Source organism: Peromyscus eremicus, chromosome 1 (assembly GCF_949786415.1).
Source record: "Peromyscus eremicus chromosome 1, PerEre_H2_v1, whole genome shotgun sequence".
In the NCBI taxonomy this organism is placed as follows: Eukaryota; Metazoa; Chordata; class Mammalia; order Rodentia; family Cricetidae; genus Peromyscus; species Peromyscus eremicus.
Window position 1 is genome coordinate 41,159,704 of NC_081416.1, and position 18,797 is coordinate 41,178,500.

General features: G+C 39.5%; 1 protein-coding gene across 1 annotated transcript in view; it reads left to right on the plus strand.

Annotated features, from left to right (window-relative positions):
• Tmc1 (transmembrane channel like 1) overlaps positions 1-18,797 on the plus strand; it is a 124,304-nt gene that overhangs the window by 37,347 nt on the left and 68,160 nt on the right. The window contains exons 5-6 of the mRNA XM_059265370.1: positions 6,656-6,746; positions 8,475-8,556. Coding sequence (XP_059121353.1) covers positions 6,656-6,746; positions 8,475-8,556 — 173 coding nt within the window. The remainder of the gene's footprint in view (positions 1-6,655; positions 6,747-8,474; positions 8,557-18,797) is intronic.

Below are 18,797 nucleotides of genomic sequence, written 5' to 3' on the forward strand. Positions count from 1 at the left end.
TGAAAGCATTCTTGAAAGCCCATGAAACCTTACTATTCTAATTACTATCACAAGGGGTTGATAAATGAATAATGAGGCTAGGTATTATTGTCATTAAATAGACCATATTCAATTATTCATCCCCCAAGTCTGGGGTTACAGTCCAGAGTGCAGTGCACACTGTACCAGGGCTCTGAGACCCAGAGACCAGATTACAGTCTTGGTAGATAGCATTTGTTGAATGCAATTCAGGGGGTTGGCACACATCTTTCAGTCAGACATTTGGATGATTTACAACCAGCAGATCTCAAGGTTTATATATTAAGAAAAATTTCATTTTAACCACGTATTAAAGATTCTTTGAATAATTCAGAAATCTATACAGATAGGAAAGTGGCTTCATGATGGGAAAAAAGATAAAGATGTTTTATTGATGTTTGGTTTTCTAATGACGATTTTCTCTGCCTTCTGGTATCTACCCAGGCAGGCACCTTACTCTGAGGGACACTGTGTTTCCATGTTTGTACGTTTTCCTTTTGTGCTTTGTATCTAACTGCACACAGTGCAAGATATTGTTTTTGGTTAAGAAATCTGTTATCAGGGAGGACATGATTGGTGGGAACTTGTTTTATTCACCCTGGAGTTGTACCAGTTCATGACAAAGGTCAGCCATAAACACAATGTTAAAGAAAGCTGTCTCACTATGTCCCTGATCTGCATGCTCTGATCACATGCCCTCTTCTGGGCCCATAAGTAACCACGATGCTTCTTTTTATCATGCAGGTATCAGATTTGAGGGGAAGGCAAAGGAGTTCTTCCTTATAAGCAGTTATTCTCAGCTCAGCTTCTTGCTTGATAATTGTTTTGTTATATGTAATTTTACTATGTGAAAGTTAAAACCTTCCTATTTGAAAAAAAGAAAAGGGGAAGTGCTGTGGGATGTTTTATATGTTAAGTGTGTTGCTCTGATTGGTTAATAAATAAAACACTGATTGGCCAGTAGCCAGGCAGGAAGTAGAGGCGGGACAAGGAGAGAGGAGAATTCTGGGAAGTGGAAGGCTGAGTCAGAGAGACACCGCCAGCCGCCTCCATGAAAAGCAAGATGTAAGGTACTGGTAAGCCATGAGCCATGTGGCAACTTATAGACTAATAGATATTCGTTAATTTAAGATAGAAGAACTAGATAACAAGAAGCCTGCTGCAGCTATACAGTTTGTAAGCAATATAAGTCTCTGTGTGTTTACTTGGTTGGGTCTGAGTGGCTGTAGGACTGGCGGGTGAGAGACATTTCCCCTGACCGTGGGCCAGGCAGGACTGGAGAAAACTCCAGGCCCACAGTCAGGACAAATCTCTGTCACCTGCCAGTCCCACAGCCACTCAGCCCCAACCAAGTAAACACAGAGACTTATATTGCTTACAAACTGTATGGCCATGGCAGGCTTCTTGCTAACTGTTCTTACAGCTTAAATTAATCCATTTCTATAAATCTATACCTTGCCACATGGTTCATGGCTTACCGGCATCTTCACATGCTGCTTGTCATGGTGGTAGCTGGCAGTGTCTCCCTCAGCCTTCCACTTCCCAGAATTCTCCTCTCTCCTTGTCCCGCCTATACTTCCTGCCTGGCCACTGGCCAATCAGTGTTTTATTTATACAGAACGGTATCCACAGCACTCTTTGGCTTCTGGCTCTATTTTAAAAGTACTCCCAAGATTTCTGATAAATTATGTCCAATAGCTATTTTGTCCATTAGGAGCTAGAGGGTAGCTGAGGTGGCTGTTCTGGGATCTTTTCTGTTCTTGTGGTGTGCGTGTGTGTGTGTGTGTGTGTGTGTGTGTGTGTGTGTGTGTGTTTTAGAGAACAGAGCAGGAGTAGGGCATTAGGAAAAAGAGGAACTCAGGTTAGATTATGTGATGCCCAGTGGTCTGGACTTTCTCTGAAAACCAGACAGGATATAGATATTAAGAGTTGAGGAGGACAGTGTCTGTGCCGGTTACTCTTCCTTTGTGATGATACAATATCCTGGTAAAAGCTACTGAAAGAAGAAAGGATTTATTCTGACTTCTGGTTCCAGAGGAACAGAGCACATCATTCTGGGGAAGTCATAGCAACAGGCAGGGAAAGTATGATAGCAGGAACAGGAAACTGGCTGATCACATCTTCATCTACACACAGAAAACAGAGAAACAGGAAGTTGGGCCAGGCTATAAAAACCTCAGAGCCTTCCCCCAGTGTCAGACTTCCTGCACTAAGGGTACACCTTCCAAAGGTTCCACAATCTCACCAAACAGCACCACCAGCTATGGACCAAGTCCTTAAATCCTTGAGCTTTGGGGACATTTCCCATTCAAAGAACCACAGATGGCTACTGAAAGACAAACAATAATATACTTGGGGTCAATAAAACTACCAGTAACTAATGAAAGAAGCAATAAAAAACTTTCTAATATTTGAACAAAAATGTATCTTTAATAACTAATAAAAATCTTTATTAATGTCACACAAATATGGTTCTATGTTATTAAATGAATTTGGAATTAATTTTGTGATGATTATAATTTGGTTGTAATACTGACTTCCTTCTCTCTTAAGTTTTACTGATTTAATGTTCATCAATTTATAAAATTAGCATAATTATTTGCTCACACAATCAAAAACCTTGGCTCAAATAGAGAGTAGATTAGCTATTTCTTATACTTCTAAATGCTCAGATACAAACACATGCTTTCTAATGGTCCATTCTTGTAGAGAGTGTTCTAAATACAGGGTAAACAGAATGTGGTTCATAATAAATATGAAGTGCCTACAGTGTTGACTTTATGTTCTTTATAGCTCAGAGAATGATCTGTGATAGCTGAACTTTTGGTTCCAAACGAGTGAGTTTAAGCACTCAGAATGCAAAAGTAAATGAACCAATAGTAGCAGAGAGAAGCAAAAGACAGCCAGGCAACACCCAGCAGAGAAGACTAGAGCAGCCTGATGGAGAGGACACCAAGGTAACATCATCAACTTAGGGGCTTAAAGACATCCAGCAGGAATCTACCAGGGAAGCTGAAGAAATCGGGTAGAGTTCCACATTGAACTATCTCTCCATGGATGAGCTCTGGGCTTCCTTTTCCCACAGAAGGCGTTTTCACCGTAGAGATAAACAAAATCTCTGTTAGAAATTTAACCTTTTAGTTGTTCCTGAGGATGCCGTGTTCTAATGCCCTTCACTCTTGGTGGGTTTTGTTTGTTTTTTTTTTTCCCCCATTTTAGAGCTGGGGGCCAGCCCTGGGACTAGGACAAGAGGTTTTGGAGGAGACAAAGAAAGGCCTCCTTGCTTCCAAAGTTCCATTTCAACAAGTTTAAACAGCACAGGGTGGTTTACCAATATAATTGGCAGTACAGTATGCCTATAAAGTGGTTGTTTTGTTACAAATTCTGATTTTACTACCCAGAATTTTTTATTCTCTATATGTGTTTATTATAATACACAATAGTATGATTCCTACATGTATTTGGTGTTTTAGATTCAGAAGTTCTTGATGCCAAATAATTGAATAATAGTCAGTTCTGCTGAAATACAAGATATCAGTTCTCCAAAAAGCTCACTGCAGTATATGGACTTGAACAATAAACACCATGAGTTTTATAGGGAACCCATAGATGGAACACAATTATTCAGATACATGTCTAGTGACACATTCAAAAAATAAATAAATAAAATTTGAGAAAAATGTCATTAGCATTCAACCCAGTTTAATGGTTAAGAAATACATGAATGCTGCATTACACATAGCAGGATCCTTTGAGAAGGACTTCAGACTTGCTATTGAAGTGATTTTTAAAATGGTTGCTGCTTGGGAGTTGTGCAGTGTGAGGGGAGGGTCACCTTGACCCTGAGTGGGTGTGACTTTTCTAGTATTGGCAAGAGAGGCAATGAGACATGCTGTGTGCATTCTGGGTATTTGCCATGCTTCTTGGCATTGATGAATATGCTTTCTTATACTCACCCAGTGTTTTTCATGAATAAAATTATAAACAAGCAAGGCCAAAATTCGTGTTTTGTTCAAGTCAGTCCATGGTATATCAATCACGTTAGAACAAATATCACTGTTTAGAAATAAGCATTATGATAGAATTGGCTTCAATACTTCCAACATCTGTATCTCTAGGAGTGAAGGGATTGTTGAGATATTGTTGGTTGGGAAACCCTGACCTGTTAAAAGCTCCATAGTAACAGGGACCTTGTGCCAGACCCTGAGCAGTCAAGTGGAAGTCCTGAGGAGATGCATTTATATCTGAAAGCAGGGCTCATGAGCATGGGCACAGAATCCATCATAAGCACGGACAAGGTTGTGGAGTCAGGTCAGTCAGACCTAAGAGGCTGCTTAGGACTAGAGGGACCTTGTCTGTATTTTAGAGCCTTTGGTTCAGCATTTTACAAAGTGTATGCTGGCTACTGCCATTTTTCTAGTCTTAAAATTTGTACAACAAATGGTATTTGAATATGAAGCTATCTTTGTTGCATGGGTCTGAGAGTGAGTCATGAGATCTCAGTTTATAATATTTTATACTCTTATTAAATATTTTAAGATGTTTCAAATGCTTTAGAAATTATTTTTCAATCAGCCATCCAAACCCAGAGGTCATGCCAAATATCAGAGTATTTGATAAAGCTAGCCCAAAACTCTACTCCATTTCTAGGATATTGCCAGTTAAATCTCAGAGAAAAATAATTATGAAGGGCACAATCTAAGACCTGGAAATAAGTATCCTTAACATTTGTGAGTATGGGAAATGCAATCATTAGATACAATTTTGCAGTCAGCTTTATAACATTTTATTGAGCATCTTCCCTTATCAAGATCAAGACCATGGGGTAGGGGTCGGGGTGGCCTGCTCTTCAGGAATGTCCTTGGGAGTTGGTTGTTGACTGAAGAGACTTCATGATGGTGCTTGTGTTTGTATGCTAGATTATAGGTGGGTACTTGCACACAGGTGTGTAAGGAAGGTCCATTCCCATCTCAGATCAGGTAGATGGTATTTGGTAGTTTTGATCACTATGTTTTATAAGAATCTATGCTTAGCATGGCTACTAAGGGATATCTTATACAAAAATCCTTCTCTAACTTTCATCTTAAAAGACTTACTCCATGTGGTAGTAAGTTCATAGTCAAGTGGGAAGGGTCTCATCTGCAAACCACAGTTTTAGGGGCTACCCAACCGACCATTGCATTACACCTGCAGAACCCCAATCTGCTTGAATTGTCTGTCTCACTAGGTCACATGTTCTCAAATTTTAAAGTTCTTTTCATTGAATGGACAATGACAAAATGATGAAGTTAGCCAGGTAGGGCTGATAGAACAAATTAGACTGGGTAGCAAAAGCTGCAAGCATTTATTTCTCACTGTTCTGTTCTCTGGATATCCATAGTTGCAGATAGCTACTGGTTGTGTTCTTACTAACTTCTCCCATCCTCAGATGGTGGACAGAGGTTACCTAATTCTGATGGTCAGACAGCAATCCCTTCTACCATCTAAGGTTCTCCTTTCAAAGCCTAATTAGTTATTTTCTGTATGATATTTCAGTTGGTGTCTTCAGATATCATGGTATCCCATAAAATGACATTGCCTTGTGGCATTTTCAGTGTATGGGTTTGTATTCACTTTATGACATTTGGACAAACACAAAATGTGTCCCCGTTAGAACCCAACCTTGTTGTTCAGCAGTGCAGGACTGTAGCTCCTGAAGTGACCATTCCATGTGATGTCACACCAGATTTATACTGACAGGTTGGAATGGGGAGGGGCAAACATTCAGTATCCAACAACAATAATAAAAAACACATGTACTTAGCATGATCACATTATACATTTTTTTTGATAAATTAGTGTGCTTCTTAATGGGCCCTGATGTGAGTACTAAAAACATATTACTATCTGGGAGTCATGTTGAAGTTTAAATTTAAATCCCTTTCTGAATTTGAAACCCATATTCGTCCCTTTCATCCTCTTCTTCAACTCCATCTGTCTTGGAGTGTGGCTTTTGTGCTTTTAAGCCATAACTGCTGTCATGAAATTAAATACCAGGTCAGTTTGTCCTCAACTCTTTATTTTCTTTTTCTTCCTTTCTTTTTTAAAAAGGAAATTATTTTTTTTAAAAAAAATAACCTCAAAATAAAAATTCTGGTTGCCAGAACCTGACATAAATTTCAGGTTTAATTTTATATGTGTTGGGAATGAGAAGAAAGGTTTCTCTATCTTCACATTTGGCACAAATCCCCCACTTCTCAATGACTCTAGGTGATTAATAAGTGAGACTGAATATATCCTACTTTTCCTGGCCAGAATTGAAAAAATATGCACTAAACGCCTCTGGGCTATAGATTTTTACAAAGATAGCTAAAATTAGGTATGCATAGTTGAAAGCAGAAGTGACACGTGTAGGTATGCAGAGAGGGTATACACGAGGATGGGTGCAAAGCCGGGACAGAGGGAACAGGGAAATATGTTCAATGTACTCAACATTTGTGTTAAAAAAACGTTAAGTCTCTAGGTTATAAACTACAACTTTGGTTTAGTTGCTGAGGGTATGGAGAGTCTAGAAGAAAAAAGATAGATCTAACCAAAGTAAATGTCTCCTACCGGTACGTCAACACATGTCTGCCTACCTCTTATTCTCTTTCCTCAGGGAAGCCAAGAAATTTGTGAGTGAAAATGAAGGGGCTCTCGGGAAAGGAAAAGGAAAGAAGTGGTTTGCATTTAAGATGATGATGGCCAAGGTAAGCATTTTCATAATCCAGTCTGGTCAGTGTCACAGTGACCCTGAGAGAGAGAACACTGTGTCTGTTCTGAGGGGGTGAAACCAACGTTAACTATGTGCATACATACAGCCAAGACTCGTACAGTATATGTGTGGTGTATCTGTTGTATTAAAATTTTGGGTGGGATTGAAGATTACCCTTTAAGATAGACTGAAAAATTTTTCAATAGTTGCAAACACTTATTTATACCAAGAGACTAACTTAATTTTACCGCTTCCAGATGTAAAAGACTGTGCACCCATTCCGTTTTCATTTTCTGAAGGTTTCAGGGGTTCTGGTCAAGGCTTCTTTTCCCAAATGTCTATAAATTAAAGGATCATTAGCATTTACTCCCCAACCTCTTTTCTTTTTCAATTAAAATCATCAACTAGACACTGCAACAAAGATAACAAAAATATGATAGATTCATACAAATGCAGATTTTAGAGAAATATAGAAAAGTAACACTTTTATATGCACTTACTGTGGGCCACACACAATACCGAACCTCTCTATTGAGTCATGTTTCTCACAGTGAAGTAGGTCCATAGGTTTTATGCTGTAAAAACTGTAGCTAGGTGTACGCTATGGAAAGAGAGATTTGCAAGGAAAGTGTGAAGATCTTCATTTTAAATGCACACATGCAAGTAGTTAGCTTTACTTGCCTTTTATCTTTTATATGCATTCAGTCATACTGTGTATGACTGAGCTTTGTTTCTGACTTCTTTATTACATGATTGGGGTCATCAGATACAATTCTGTTGCTGTTGGGGGGCGGTTACAGCTCGTGTTGCATTATGTATTATAGGAAGATGTCACAATTTACATATTCACATATTCTACTGTAGACACCCTTTCTAGTTTTGAGTAATCTTTTGACTTCAGATTTAGACTGTTGTGTCTACTTAGCTCTCACATTGTCCTGTCATAAGGAAGACACATGGAAGGTTAACTGCTTCATTCCCACTCCTCCTCAGTCCTCTTGACCATGGCTAACCCAACACTATGGAGTAAAGTAGAAGAAAGGCCTTTTGAAAGATGAATTCATCATTTTTCTGTGCTACCATCTCTTTCTATTCAGTTGACTATTCTCTTTTATTAAAATGAAGTGTCCCATATAAGGGAAAATCATGAATTAAAATGACCTGTGTTCTCACAATCTACTTTACGAGACTAGAGGTCTTTCAAGGAAGATACAAAATCTTATTCATAAGTCCATTGGTTCCTCATGCACTGAATATTCAAGACAGAATTTATATCAGTCACCTAATAATGAGATTCCTATTTTACTGTTGTCTAGTAGAATAGACAGGTCTTTCCGAGTGGTCAGTGTATTTCCTCTAAAACAGTCAGTGTGTGTGTGTGTGTGTGTGTGTGTGTGTGTGTGTGTGTGTGTGTTCTGTTTGCTCTTGAACTGGTGTGTGCCTGTGTTGCTCAGGCTGTCCTTGTCCTTGCTCTCCTTGTGTGTCAGTCTCCCAGATAACTGAGGTTGTAAGCCTATCTAACATTTTTTAAAATTAAGTTATGTGGGAGTGCTGAGAAATAGAGAAGGAAGGGGGTCCTGCTGGTTTTCCTTTGTACACACAGCAGTATTGGGGGCTAGAGAGCTCCCTCAAAGCCATTGTCTTGTGATTTGGGGAAAACGGGAGAATAAACATCCAGAAACACAGGAGACAGTACCTTACTAGTGTTTGGCTTTGTTTTCAGAAATGGGCAAAATTCCTCCGAGACTTTGAGAACTTCAAAGCTGCTTGTGTCCCATGGGAAAACAAAATCAAGGCAATTGAAAGTAAGTGTTCACCAGATAAGGAGATGCAGAAAGCTCTCCGAGAATAGTCTCAGCTTTTCACAAACCTTTCCCCATTGATGGGCTCTTGGGGGAACTGATACCCAACCAAACCACCCATACGACGAACCAAGTAGACCTCCACTCTGTCCCTGTTGGGTTAGTCAGCTGGCTGCTGAGAGGAGACACCTGAGACAATGAACTCAAAGGGATAGAATGCTTATTTTGGTTCACCGTTCTAGTTTTCCGTACACAATCACCTGGCCCTGTTGCACCGGGGCTGTGGTGGCTGAATACATAACACTGGGATTGTGTGGTAGCAGCAGCCTGATCACTTCAAGGCAGTGAGGATGTGAAGCGAGAGACAAGGTAGGGCCTTGGTCCTGTGGTGCTGTGTTCTCAGTGACTTAACTTCATGTCTTTGGGCCCTCCCCTCCTTAAAGATGCCACCCCCTCCCAGGAATCCCACAGCTGACAACTGTACAACATGGGATGTGGGGGGCATTCCAGACCCAAACTGGGTCAGCACTGGACCAGCACTTCAAGGACAGCATCGGAGACTTCACTTTCTGGCTTTATTCCGGCAAAAGCATTTCTCTCTTAGGCAGGAAAGGAAGTATTTTATGGACGGTGACACTGCCCATATTGTGAAGGCAGTGAATAATAGCGTGTGCAAATATATACTCTTGGTAACTGTAGACAATAACCAAAATGACAATTTTTAAAAACAAGAAGCCTTGATAGTTCACATTCAAGCTTATAAAGAAGAATAAACACAAGGAATTTGTTACCTTGATGTTCATACGTGACCTTCATTATGTGCAACACTCAGTATGTACAGATAGGCGAAAACTTGTTGAATATAGTTGCATTTTCATAGAACAGAGCAAATAAAAATTCAAATATTATAAAAGACAGCGCATCAGGAAAAATACTATTACATAGAGAAAAATGGATATTTAGGGGAAAAAATCACAGTTTTGGCAGGTGTGGTTCCTAGGGTAATAGAAAGGATCTGCCTTTCATCCATGCTTGTTCAGATCTGAACCTGGCTGTCCTGATGGCTGAATATGACATTGTATAATTGATACAGAAGCTCTACAGGAAGATAAAAGAGCTGACAGCCATTTCACTGACATGACTGGGCATGTTTGGAAGTGGCCCTCAGTTCTCAGTCCCTCATTAAGTGACAGTTGCTAATGACAGTGAGTTAAAATATATCAACTCATGATTTTCATGTCTCTCCACACATTCCTCATAGCATATTTTCTTGCCAGATTTTCCTTCTGCTCCTTTCCTTATTCAAAATTTTATCTTTTAAAGTGAATCTTTTAATATAATCTCAATCTATGCTTATTTTTCCTAATAGACATGAAAGCTAGTATTTTTTTATTACACCAAAAGCCCACTTGGCACTCAATAAATATGCATTGAATAAAATTACAGATGTGTTTTCCAGAGGTCCATATCACATCAGGTATTAATAGGCATTTCATGAACATGAGAACAAAAGAGATATTATGGAATCCTTAGGTTTCAGTGGCACAGCTGAAATATCTAACCAGCCCCAAAGAACAGACATATAGAGCATTAAGATCTTGATCAAGGGCCAGCAAGATGGCTGAGAGGGCAAGTACCACTGTGCCTGATGACCTGAGTTCAGTCCTTGGGACCGGCAATGAGGAGGAAACAAGCTTTGTAAGGTGTCCTTTGACCCCCTACATGTGCATCATGACATCAACACACATGAGATAAAAGTTTAATGTAATTTAAACATTAGAAAACACCTTTAAAGAAAAACCTTGATCAATTAACATGGAAAGAACTTTGGGTTAGTACTAACTCTGCCAAAGATTGGCTGTGTGCCTTTCCGCAAGTCATTTAAGTCCTCTGGGATTTACTGTACTTCTTGATCAGGTGTGAGATGTGTTCTAAGAAACTTGTTATTGGTATAGATAGGTAGGAAACATACGGTAACAAATTATTTCTTTTTTAAAACACACTAGGACATGGTAGGTTCCAGCCTATTTCTGTAGCAATGACGTTAATTTGTGTTTTATAAACAAAAGTAGAATTATTTTATTGAAGAAAATTGTATATATATGAATTATTTACACACACACACACACATACACACACACACACACACACACACACACACACACACACACACACACGGCTCGCGCACATTACCAGTTATCAGGAGTGTCATAGACGTGACGAGAGCTACTCATCCTTCCGTCAGCTATGTTCCTTCCTCCTCCAGTAAATTTGAAGCAGCTAAGTGGGTCAGTTAACCACGTGTGGACTATTTCCCTTTCCATGTATAATTTGCTGTTTGTCTTAGTGTGTTATTTATTCACTGGGGCTGAGCCTTTTCCTCAGCTTTGAAGAACTGGCCTCTTACCAGCCAGCACCTTAACTGTGACTTACCCAACGTCGCCAAGGGCCCAACACTCTACCAATATCACTTCACCTGGTCTTCAGTGTGCCTGTGGGGTTTATATTTTCTTCCTCTATAGTACAGTAGTGTTTGAGGGCAGTTGCAGTAGAGCTAGGAGAGAAAGTCTGCCTAGTTTCAGCCTATGTAGCTTTTCATGTTGAGCAAGATTCTAGAAGCTTCTTCTTTTCATGCATGATCCACACCTCTGCCAGGTCAGTGGAGAATGAGTGCAGCAAAATCCACTGACATTTATTGTATTTGAGGAATTTGTTTTCACGTCTCAGGTGTTTACTCTGAGGAAGTTATTTCATTACATATGTCTATTCTGTGATATTCCAGCATACTAATCATAGTCATAAGCACACCACATATTTTCAGATTATGGTCTGAGGTAGAATGCATGAAATATGAAGGACTGTGTTCTCAGAGCTGTTGAGTGAACTCACAATCTCATAGGAATTACTCTGGCAGGCCAGAAAAAATATATTTCTAGGATGGTCTTTGAAGCCGAACTGAATGGAAAATAAAAGGCAGTGTGACATGGAATCAGTTCTCTAAAGGTTAAGGCCACCTTGTCTCTGCCATCTGTACACTTTGGATGGTTCTTTTCATCTCTGGTCCTATATTACTGTATCCAAGGCTTCATATGAATTTTTCAGGTTTGGTTAGTTGTTATACAAAGTCATTTCCAGCCAAACAATACACAATGTATAATTTATACTAGGTCTTAGATGTGTAGTGACATATAAAATAATTTATGCTTTTGAGTAAAAATTATTGCAAAATTGAAATGGAAAACAGATCTTTACTATTTACCTATTTAATTATATTCTCATTTTTTAGAATAAAGTCGACTAAATATATTCCCAGTTTATAAAATATATTTCATTATAAAAGTAACATAAATGCTTTTCTCTGAAAGAAATGACAGTTTAATTATACAGAAGCTTCAGACACATTATTTTATTGCTTTGAATATTAGGACCATTTTTAACACATATCTCATGTTATCTTCAGAGAGAGCTTGGCCTTTATTAATGATTTCAGAAACGCTCAATGCAAGTCCACTGTGTGCTAGGTATTTTTTAAGCATCGTTGATACTGACAAAGACAAGCTAAACTCCCATTACTGACGTAGTTCTGCATGTCTTATATTGTGGGTGGTTGAGAGGAGAAGACACAATAAAATATAAATCAGAGAATAATGAATTTGGTATGGATTATGGTAAGTGACATGCACCACATAAGGCAGTAGTATCATGCCACTCCCAACAATTAATCTAATCTACTTGCCTCCACTCTCTGGTCAATCTTTAAATGTATTCTAATAAAATACTTTTAAATGAGGCTGTAATGGAGTTTCAAGTGACCAGCCTCCACCGAGTTTCTGCAAAACTTGGCCAGCAATTGGCAGAATCGAGGGAAAAACTCAAGTCAGAGTCTGAACTTCAAGCCATTACCATCTTGATTACAGGGGAACCTGGATGGCTTCATTAGCATGGGCCGGATACTCCCCTGGTAACTCTCAAAGTTTTCTAATTTAAGGAACTGATCTGATAATCCTAGCCTCAGAGGACGAAGTGATGTTCTATATTCTGGGAGAGTAGAGAGGGCTTTTACAGAACAGCCTTTAAGAAAGTCAGTACCTACAGCTGCAGGCTTGCTGTCATTGGCATTGCTGAAAGAAACTGAACCAAGTATTATCTATATCCACCAAGATGCTGACATTACTGTTAAAGCCATACATTAAAAAGCTGAATATCTTTCAAATGGAGATTATAAACCTCTCTTAGAATCAAAGTCAACTTTTATTTCATAGTGGATTAGAGTAGGGCTTCCTAATTTTTTCTATTGGTAATCCCATTTTGTCCATGTCCCTGGTACATAGGTATATAAAATAGCTATACAAATCAAACGCTTACTGAAAATAAATAATAAAGAAAAAAATTTCTGTTTTGGTATTTTGAGACAGGTTTTTTCTGTGTAGTCCTGACTGTCTTTGAACTTGCTCTGTAGACCAGGCTGGCCTTGAACAAACAGAGATCCACCTGCCTCTGCCTTCTGAGTGCAGGGATTAAAGGTGTATACCACCACACTTGGCTTAAGAAATTGTTTTAACATACTTCTTTGTTACACATATATTTTTACATATAAAAGATGAAAACAAACTTTATACTACTAAGATGGATGTGCATTATATTTACATAATTAAATCTCAGCTGAATAATTGGTATTGCAGAACATAGAGTATCAACATTTTTCAGAGCTGATTGATAATTTGATCTTACAATGATCAACACTGAAAATGCTGCTTTGTATAAATATGTAGTACATAATGGCAAAAGTATATTTAGGGCCATTTTAAAAAAAAAATTGTCAGAAATTCTGTCCTAATCCAGAGCCAGAATTCATTCAATAATTTTTTTATACAGTTCAAGTTAGTAACTGAAATAGAAATTCCTAACATCAAGTATTCTAACACAATTCAATATAAATATGTACTAATTTACATGTTGGGCAGTTATGGTAGGAGAACGTAGAAAGTCTTTGTTTTACATAACTAAATGATTATGTTTCTCTAAAATCAGAAGTTTTCTGTCTCACTTCTCAGATCTGAGGCAGGCATCTCAGGCAATGCTCACTGGCAGTGTTGGCCTGATGGTATTCATGGTGCCAAGTGGGAAAATGTGTTCAGAACCAACACTGCTATAAAGTCATACTGTGCAACACAGGCCAGCACTGGCACCGGCACTGTGGGTTCATTATGTATTCAATTCTGAGTGAAGTTTTGGTCACCATGTATTCATAAGCCTTTTATTGTTGACAAATTATTCATGACCACACTTCAGTTATGTGACCGTGGGGTCATGACCTCCAATTTACAGAGTCCTGGATTGATCATAGTATCAAAAAATATGCCGTGGTAGCTTTGTTTTCCAGACAAGAAATAGCTTCACATAGGCAACCCAAAGCACAGAGTCTAAACCTCCTACTACCCTATAGGTACATTGTAGCCAGAAGTTTTCCTGTGTCCTGCCTGGTCCGCAGCTGCCTAGACCCAAGTAAATACACAGAGGCTTTTATTAATTAAAACTGCTCAGCCATTAGCTCAGGCTTACTACTGACTAGCTCTTACGCTTAAACTCAGCCCATTTCTGTTAATCTCTATGTCACCATGTTTTTCATGGCTTTACCTGTGTGCCATTACATGCTGTTCCCTGGACGACGGGCTGGCATCTCCTCACTCAGCCTTTTTCTTCCTTGCCCTGGCTTTGGGCCCCTTCTGCCTTTTTGCATGAACTCCAGGAAACAAAGTAATTGTGTCACTTAGTTTTCTACCCCTAGACTTATTTGAAAAAATACTGCTTCATATTCTAGTTGAATGGTGGTATTTACATAGTACTCATAAAGCCAGTCATTTACTTGACCTTTCTCATTCAGAAGTGTGTGTGTGTGTGTGTGTGTGTGTGTGTGTGTGTGTGTGTTATTACCCATCTGTTCAAGAGAAAATTATGTATGATGACAGTCTACAAATTACATTCCTTAATAATAAATAACCAGAGGGAGAGGTGAAGCCTTAATCTTTAATTTAAAAGGAACACAAGAAAATTCATGACAAGAATATGCATGTACTTAATTTTCACTTTAAAACACATGAAAGAGTTTTAACACATTTATAATGTACTATGGAAGCAGCATTTATCAGTTGCATTTAAAAAAATAAAAAGAATTAGCTATTTATGGGTGCAGACCAAATTGTGAATTTGAATAGCCTTAGCTTCAGAAATTATTTATAGATATTCTTTCAGATATGCATGTTCATTCCACAATTATTTTACATATTATATTACAAATAATTTAACTATAGTTCTGCTTGAGGAGCCATCGTGTCATGATTCAGAGAGATCTAGATTTGGAGCCAAAGACTTATAGATGAGGACTGCCTAAGAAGCCAGGGTTATTACTAATTACCCATGTTCCCATCTCACAGGGACTGGCTGAGTAAACAGGCTCATATACTGAGATCAAATAGAGACCCAAAGCACAGATTCATTACATTTCAGTTATAATTAATCAACCCTGCTTTACTCAATTTCTCTGTTTCAGCTTTTGTGAGACTAATCGAACTTAACCCCATCAGAATCTAGTGGCACCTAAAGTGGGTGTTGGTAGAGTTCTTAGTATACCTGATTGGCTGTCCATTGAGGGACACAAGATCATTATTCTGACGGACATGACTATTTTTCACTTACACTTTTGTAGCTACACAGTATAAATAAAAGTTTTCTCTTTAGCAAATGCCAGCAACCTTCAGTATTACATAACATCTAGAATTATATATTGAGAGACAATTGTTTCTTCCTTTTTGTGTTGAGACAGGAAAAGATATCCTGGTGCTCGGATGCCACCAGTTGTCCCAGAGTATCAGCTATAGTGCCTCTGTCTTGCTGTTTCATCTTCACCCACTGTAGGCTGAATATGGATGGAAAACGGCCTTCTGGGTCCCCTGGTGCTGTGGAATGTCATTCTGTATGCTGTGAATGTCTGTTGCTCTGATTGTTTGATAAATAAAATGCTGGTTGGCCAGTAGCCAGGCAGGAAGTATAGGTGGGAATAAGCAGTCAAGGAGAATTCTGGGAAGAGGAAGGCTGAGTCAGGGGTCACCAGCCAGACACAGAGGAAGCAAGATGACAAGGCAGAACTGAGAAAAGGTACCAAGTCACATGGCTAAACATAGATAAGAATTATGGGTTAAATTAAGTGTAAGAGCTAGTTAGTAATAAGCCTGAGCTAATGGCCAAGCAGTTATAAATAATATTAAGCCTCTGGATGATTTTTATTTTATAAGTGGCTGCAGGACAGCAGGTGAGAGATTTTTCCTGACTGTGGGCTAGGCAGGACACAGGAAATCTTCCAACTCCATCCCAGTCCCTCTGACTATGTCTGAATCTTTTCTAAACTCACTCTAATTTTTATAGAGTAAGTTTTAGTGAAGTTCATTTTCTTTATACTTAGGATTTTGTAAAGAATTCACCTTCCAAAGCTACACAGAGAAACCCTGTCTTCAAACATTAGAAAAAAAAAAAAAGAATTCACCTTCAAATGAAAGAGTTGTGGAGCTACTTTCAAAGAACTCAAATTTTAGTTAGGAAATTTTATCTTAAAAATATGTTTTATCCATAATGTGGATCTGTGTGTTGGAGGAGCGGATGATTTCTCAACTATGCCTTTTGCTTTTCATTTAAGTATTTTAAAATCTATTCCCAAGGATCTTATTTGCCTGTGGTTATGTATGAGAATTGAGAGTCAGGGCCATGGTGGCAACCAGCTGAGAAACAATAAGAACAAGCAGGATGGGGAGGAAGGAAGGATGGAAGGAAGGACAGATGGGGAGAGGGGAAAAAACTAATGAAGAAAGAGGAAGGGAGGAAGGAGGAGGGAGGAAGAAATGGAGAGAGGGAGAAAGGGAGATGCCTCGCTCTGTGCTCCAGTGTCTACATCAGGGGGTCCCCCATGTGTTTGTACAGAAAGCCTTACCCCAGCTGTCAATTTGCTATTGCTTGTTCTCCTTCAGTAAGTGAGGACTGCTTCAATAAAACACGATTAGTGAGCTTGACTAAGCAGCCCTCCGGTAGTTGTTACCAGAGAACAGAGATAAGAGCTATGCAGTGGTATGAAATCACCAGGAGGCAGGTAGATGATCAGATATCTGGAGGTGGGGGGGTGGACGGGGGAGTCAGGTCTGCTTTAGTGTTCTGCAGGCAGGCCAGTGTATGTGGCTGCAGTATCTTGGCAGGTTAGTTCACAGATAACCCAGATACAATGTGCCATGAGTCTGAGCTGTCTTATGAATGTGAACACATGTTCTTGGACATCAAAATCATTGATTCCTTCCTAAACACCTGTTTAGAGATTGACCTCTTTTCAATTTTCTAAAAAAAGCAAAAAAACAAAAAAACAAAAAAACAAAAAAACAAATAAACCTGCTTTTCTATTGTGGGAATAAGTGAACTGTTAACTGAAGAATAGACTGATCCTCAGAATGAGAAGTATTGTGGATGTGAGATTGGCAAGCAGAGGCTGCAATTGTTCTGGTGGGGCCTCCCTTTACCTGTAGGAAGCCTTCTCTAATAGGAAGGTTTCAAAGCCAGAGGGCTAAAAAAGAGCATGGCTTCATTATGGGGGAACCTGCTCAATCAAAAGAATCAATGGGACTGGCACAGGTTGCTGAGGCTGGGCCCTGATTCCCTTGGATGACTGAAAGCCGCAATCAGTAAGACTAGGGAAACAAGAATTTAGATACTGGGCCTTAAGTGATCACCAAAAAAAACCCCTGGGCACTTCTGGATCCTACCACTTCTCATCCCGAGTTTTAGAGTTCCTGTGGGTTTTCTTTTTCAATTTTTAATCGTGTGTGTGTGTGTGTGTGTGTGTGTGTGTGTGTGTGTGTGTGTGTATTTTGCCTGCATGCATGTCTGTGTACTCTATGTCTGCCTGGTGCCCAAGGAGGCCAGAAAGGGATGTAAGATCCTCTAGAACTGGAATTAGAGATGGTTTGTGAGCCACCACGTGGGTACTGGGAATTGAACTCAGGCCCTTTTGAAGAGCAGCCAGTGTTCTTAACCACTGAGCCATCTCTCCAGCCTGGAATTCTTATTTTTACTTCACTAATATCAGCTTTAAGAAGATGTTTTCTGCCTCTGCATTTATGTTCTTCTTAGTCAGTGAGAATCAGACAAGTCTCTGCCTTTCCCCAGAGCAGGTATGAGTTGACAGAGGCCTGCCTCTTGCTGTCTATTGGAGCCCCCAAAGCTCAAATTCGGTTTTGAAAAGACATTTACATGTCTGACCTCCAGCCCCACTACTTAACAGTTCCCATTACCCTTTATCACTTTTCAAGCAAAATACTACTATTGCTTTAGGGCACCCTACCCAGCATGCCTCCCTTCAACTGTGTCTTCTACCGTCTCTTTCCTCCATTAGACTCCAGTCACACAGGCTTTAGTTTGGTTTGGCTGCTCAAAGCTCTTGCCTGTCTCAGGATTTTGCAGCTTGGCATATTGCTGCCGCTGATGTCTGCTCCAGTATCATCTTCTCTAACACCTTCTTAGATAAACTGATCTAAAGCAACTCCTCTCAATACCCACCCTGTAGGACCTGTCTGGCTGTAATTCTCATTCACACACCCTTTCTATAATCTTCCTATATGTTTGGGTACAGATAGTCTATTTGCTGTGCCTACACCTCACGGAAACAACACTCTCAGAGCAGCCACACCACCTGTGATACTGTGCTCTGCATTGAAGAAAAATTCTGCCAGAAGACGCTTAAGATGTGTGGTGTGACTTTCAGCATCTGCACTATCTCTGTAAAATGCCAGCAGTGATGAGGAACAGCACCAGATGGTCTTAGAACCACCCATGAGGGTACAGTCAATGGTTTTTGAGAAGGGTGTGTTTATCATTTGTCCAAGGAAAAGAGCGCTGCAGTCACTATGATTGTCCCCAACAACAGGCAGGGAACTAGAGCTACTGTTTTCTGTGTGTCTACTCACTGAGCTCAGGGACTAAAGCACACACTGTAGGTGGTGCTTGTAGCTGCTTGACTGCTAAACTAAAGGAAGCTCTCCCTTGGATGGACCCTGGAGGCATAGGTTGCATTTTACAGTGACATTTTGTAAAGCTTATTCATTCTGCTCCCTAGGGAATGCTGCCATGCCATTGAAATGTTCTCTCCAAGAGAAAGGAAAGGAGAGATTGCCAATACGAAATGGTCCAATGCATGTCAGTTAGCAGATGTA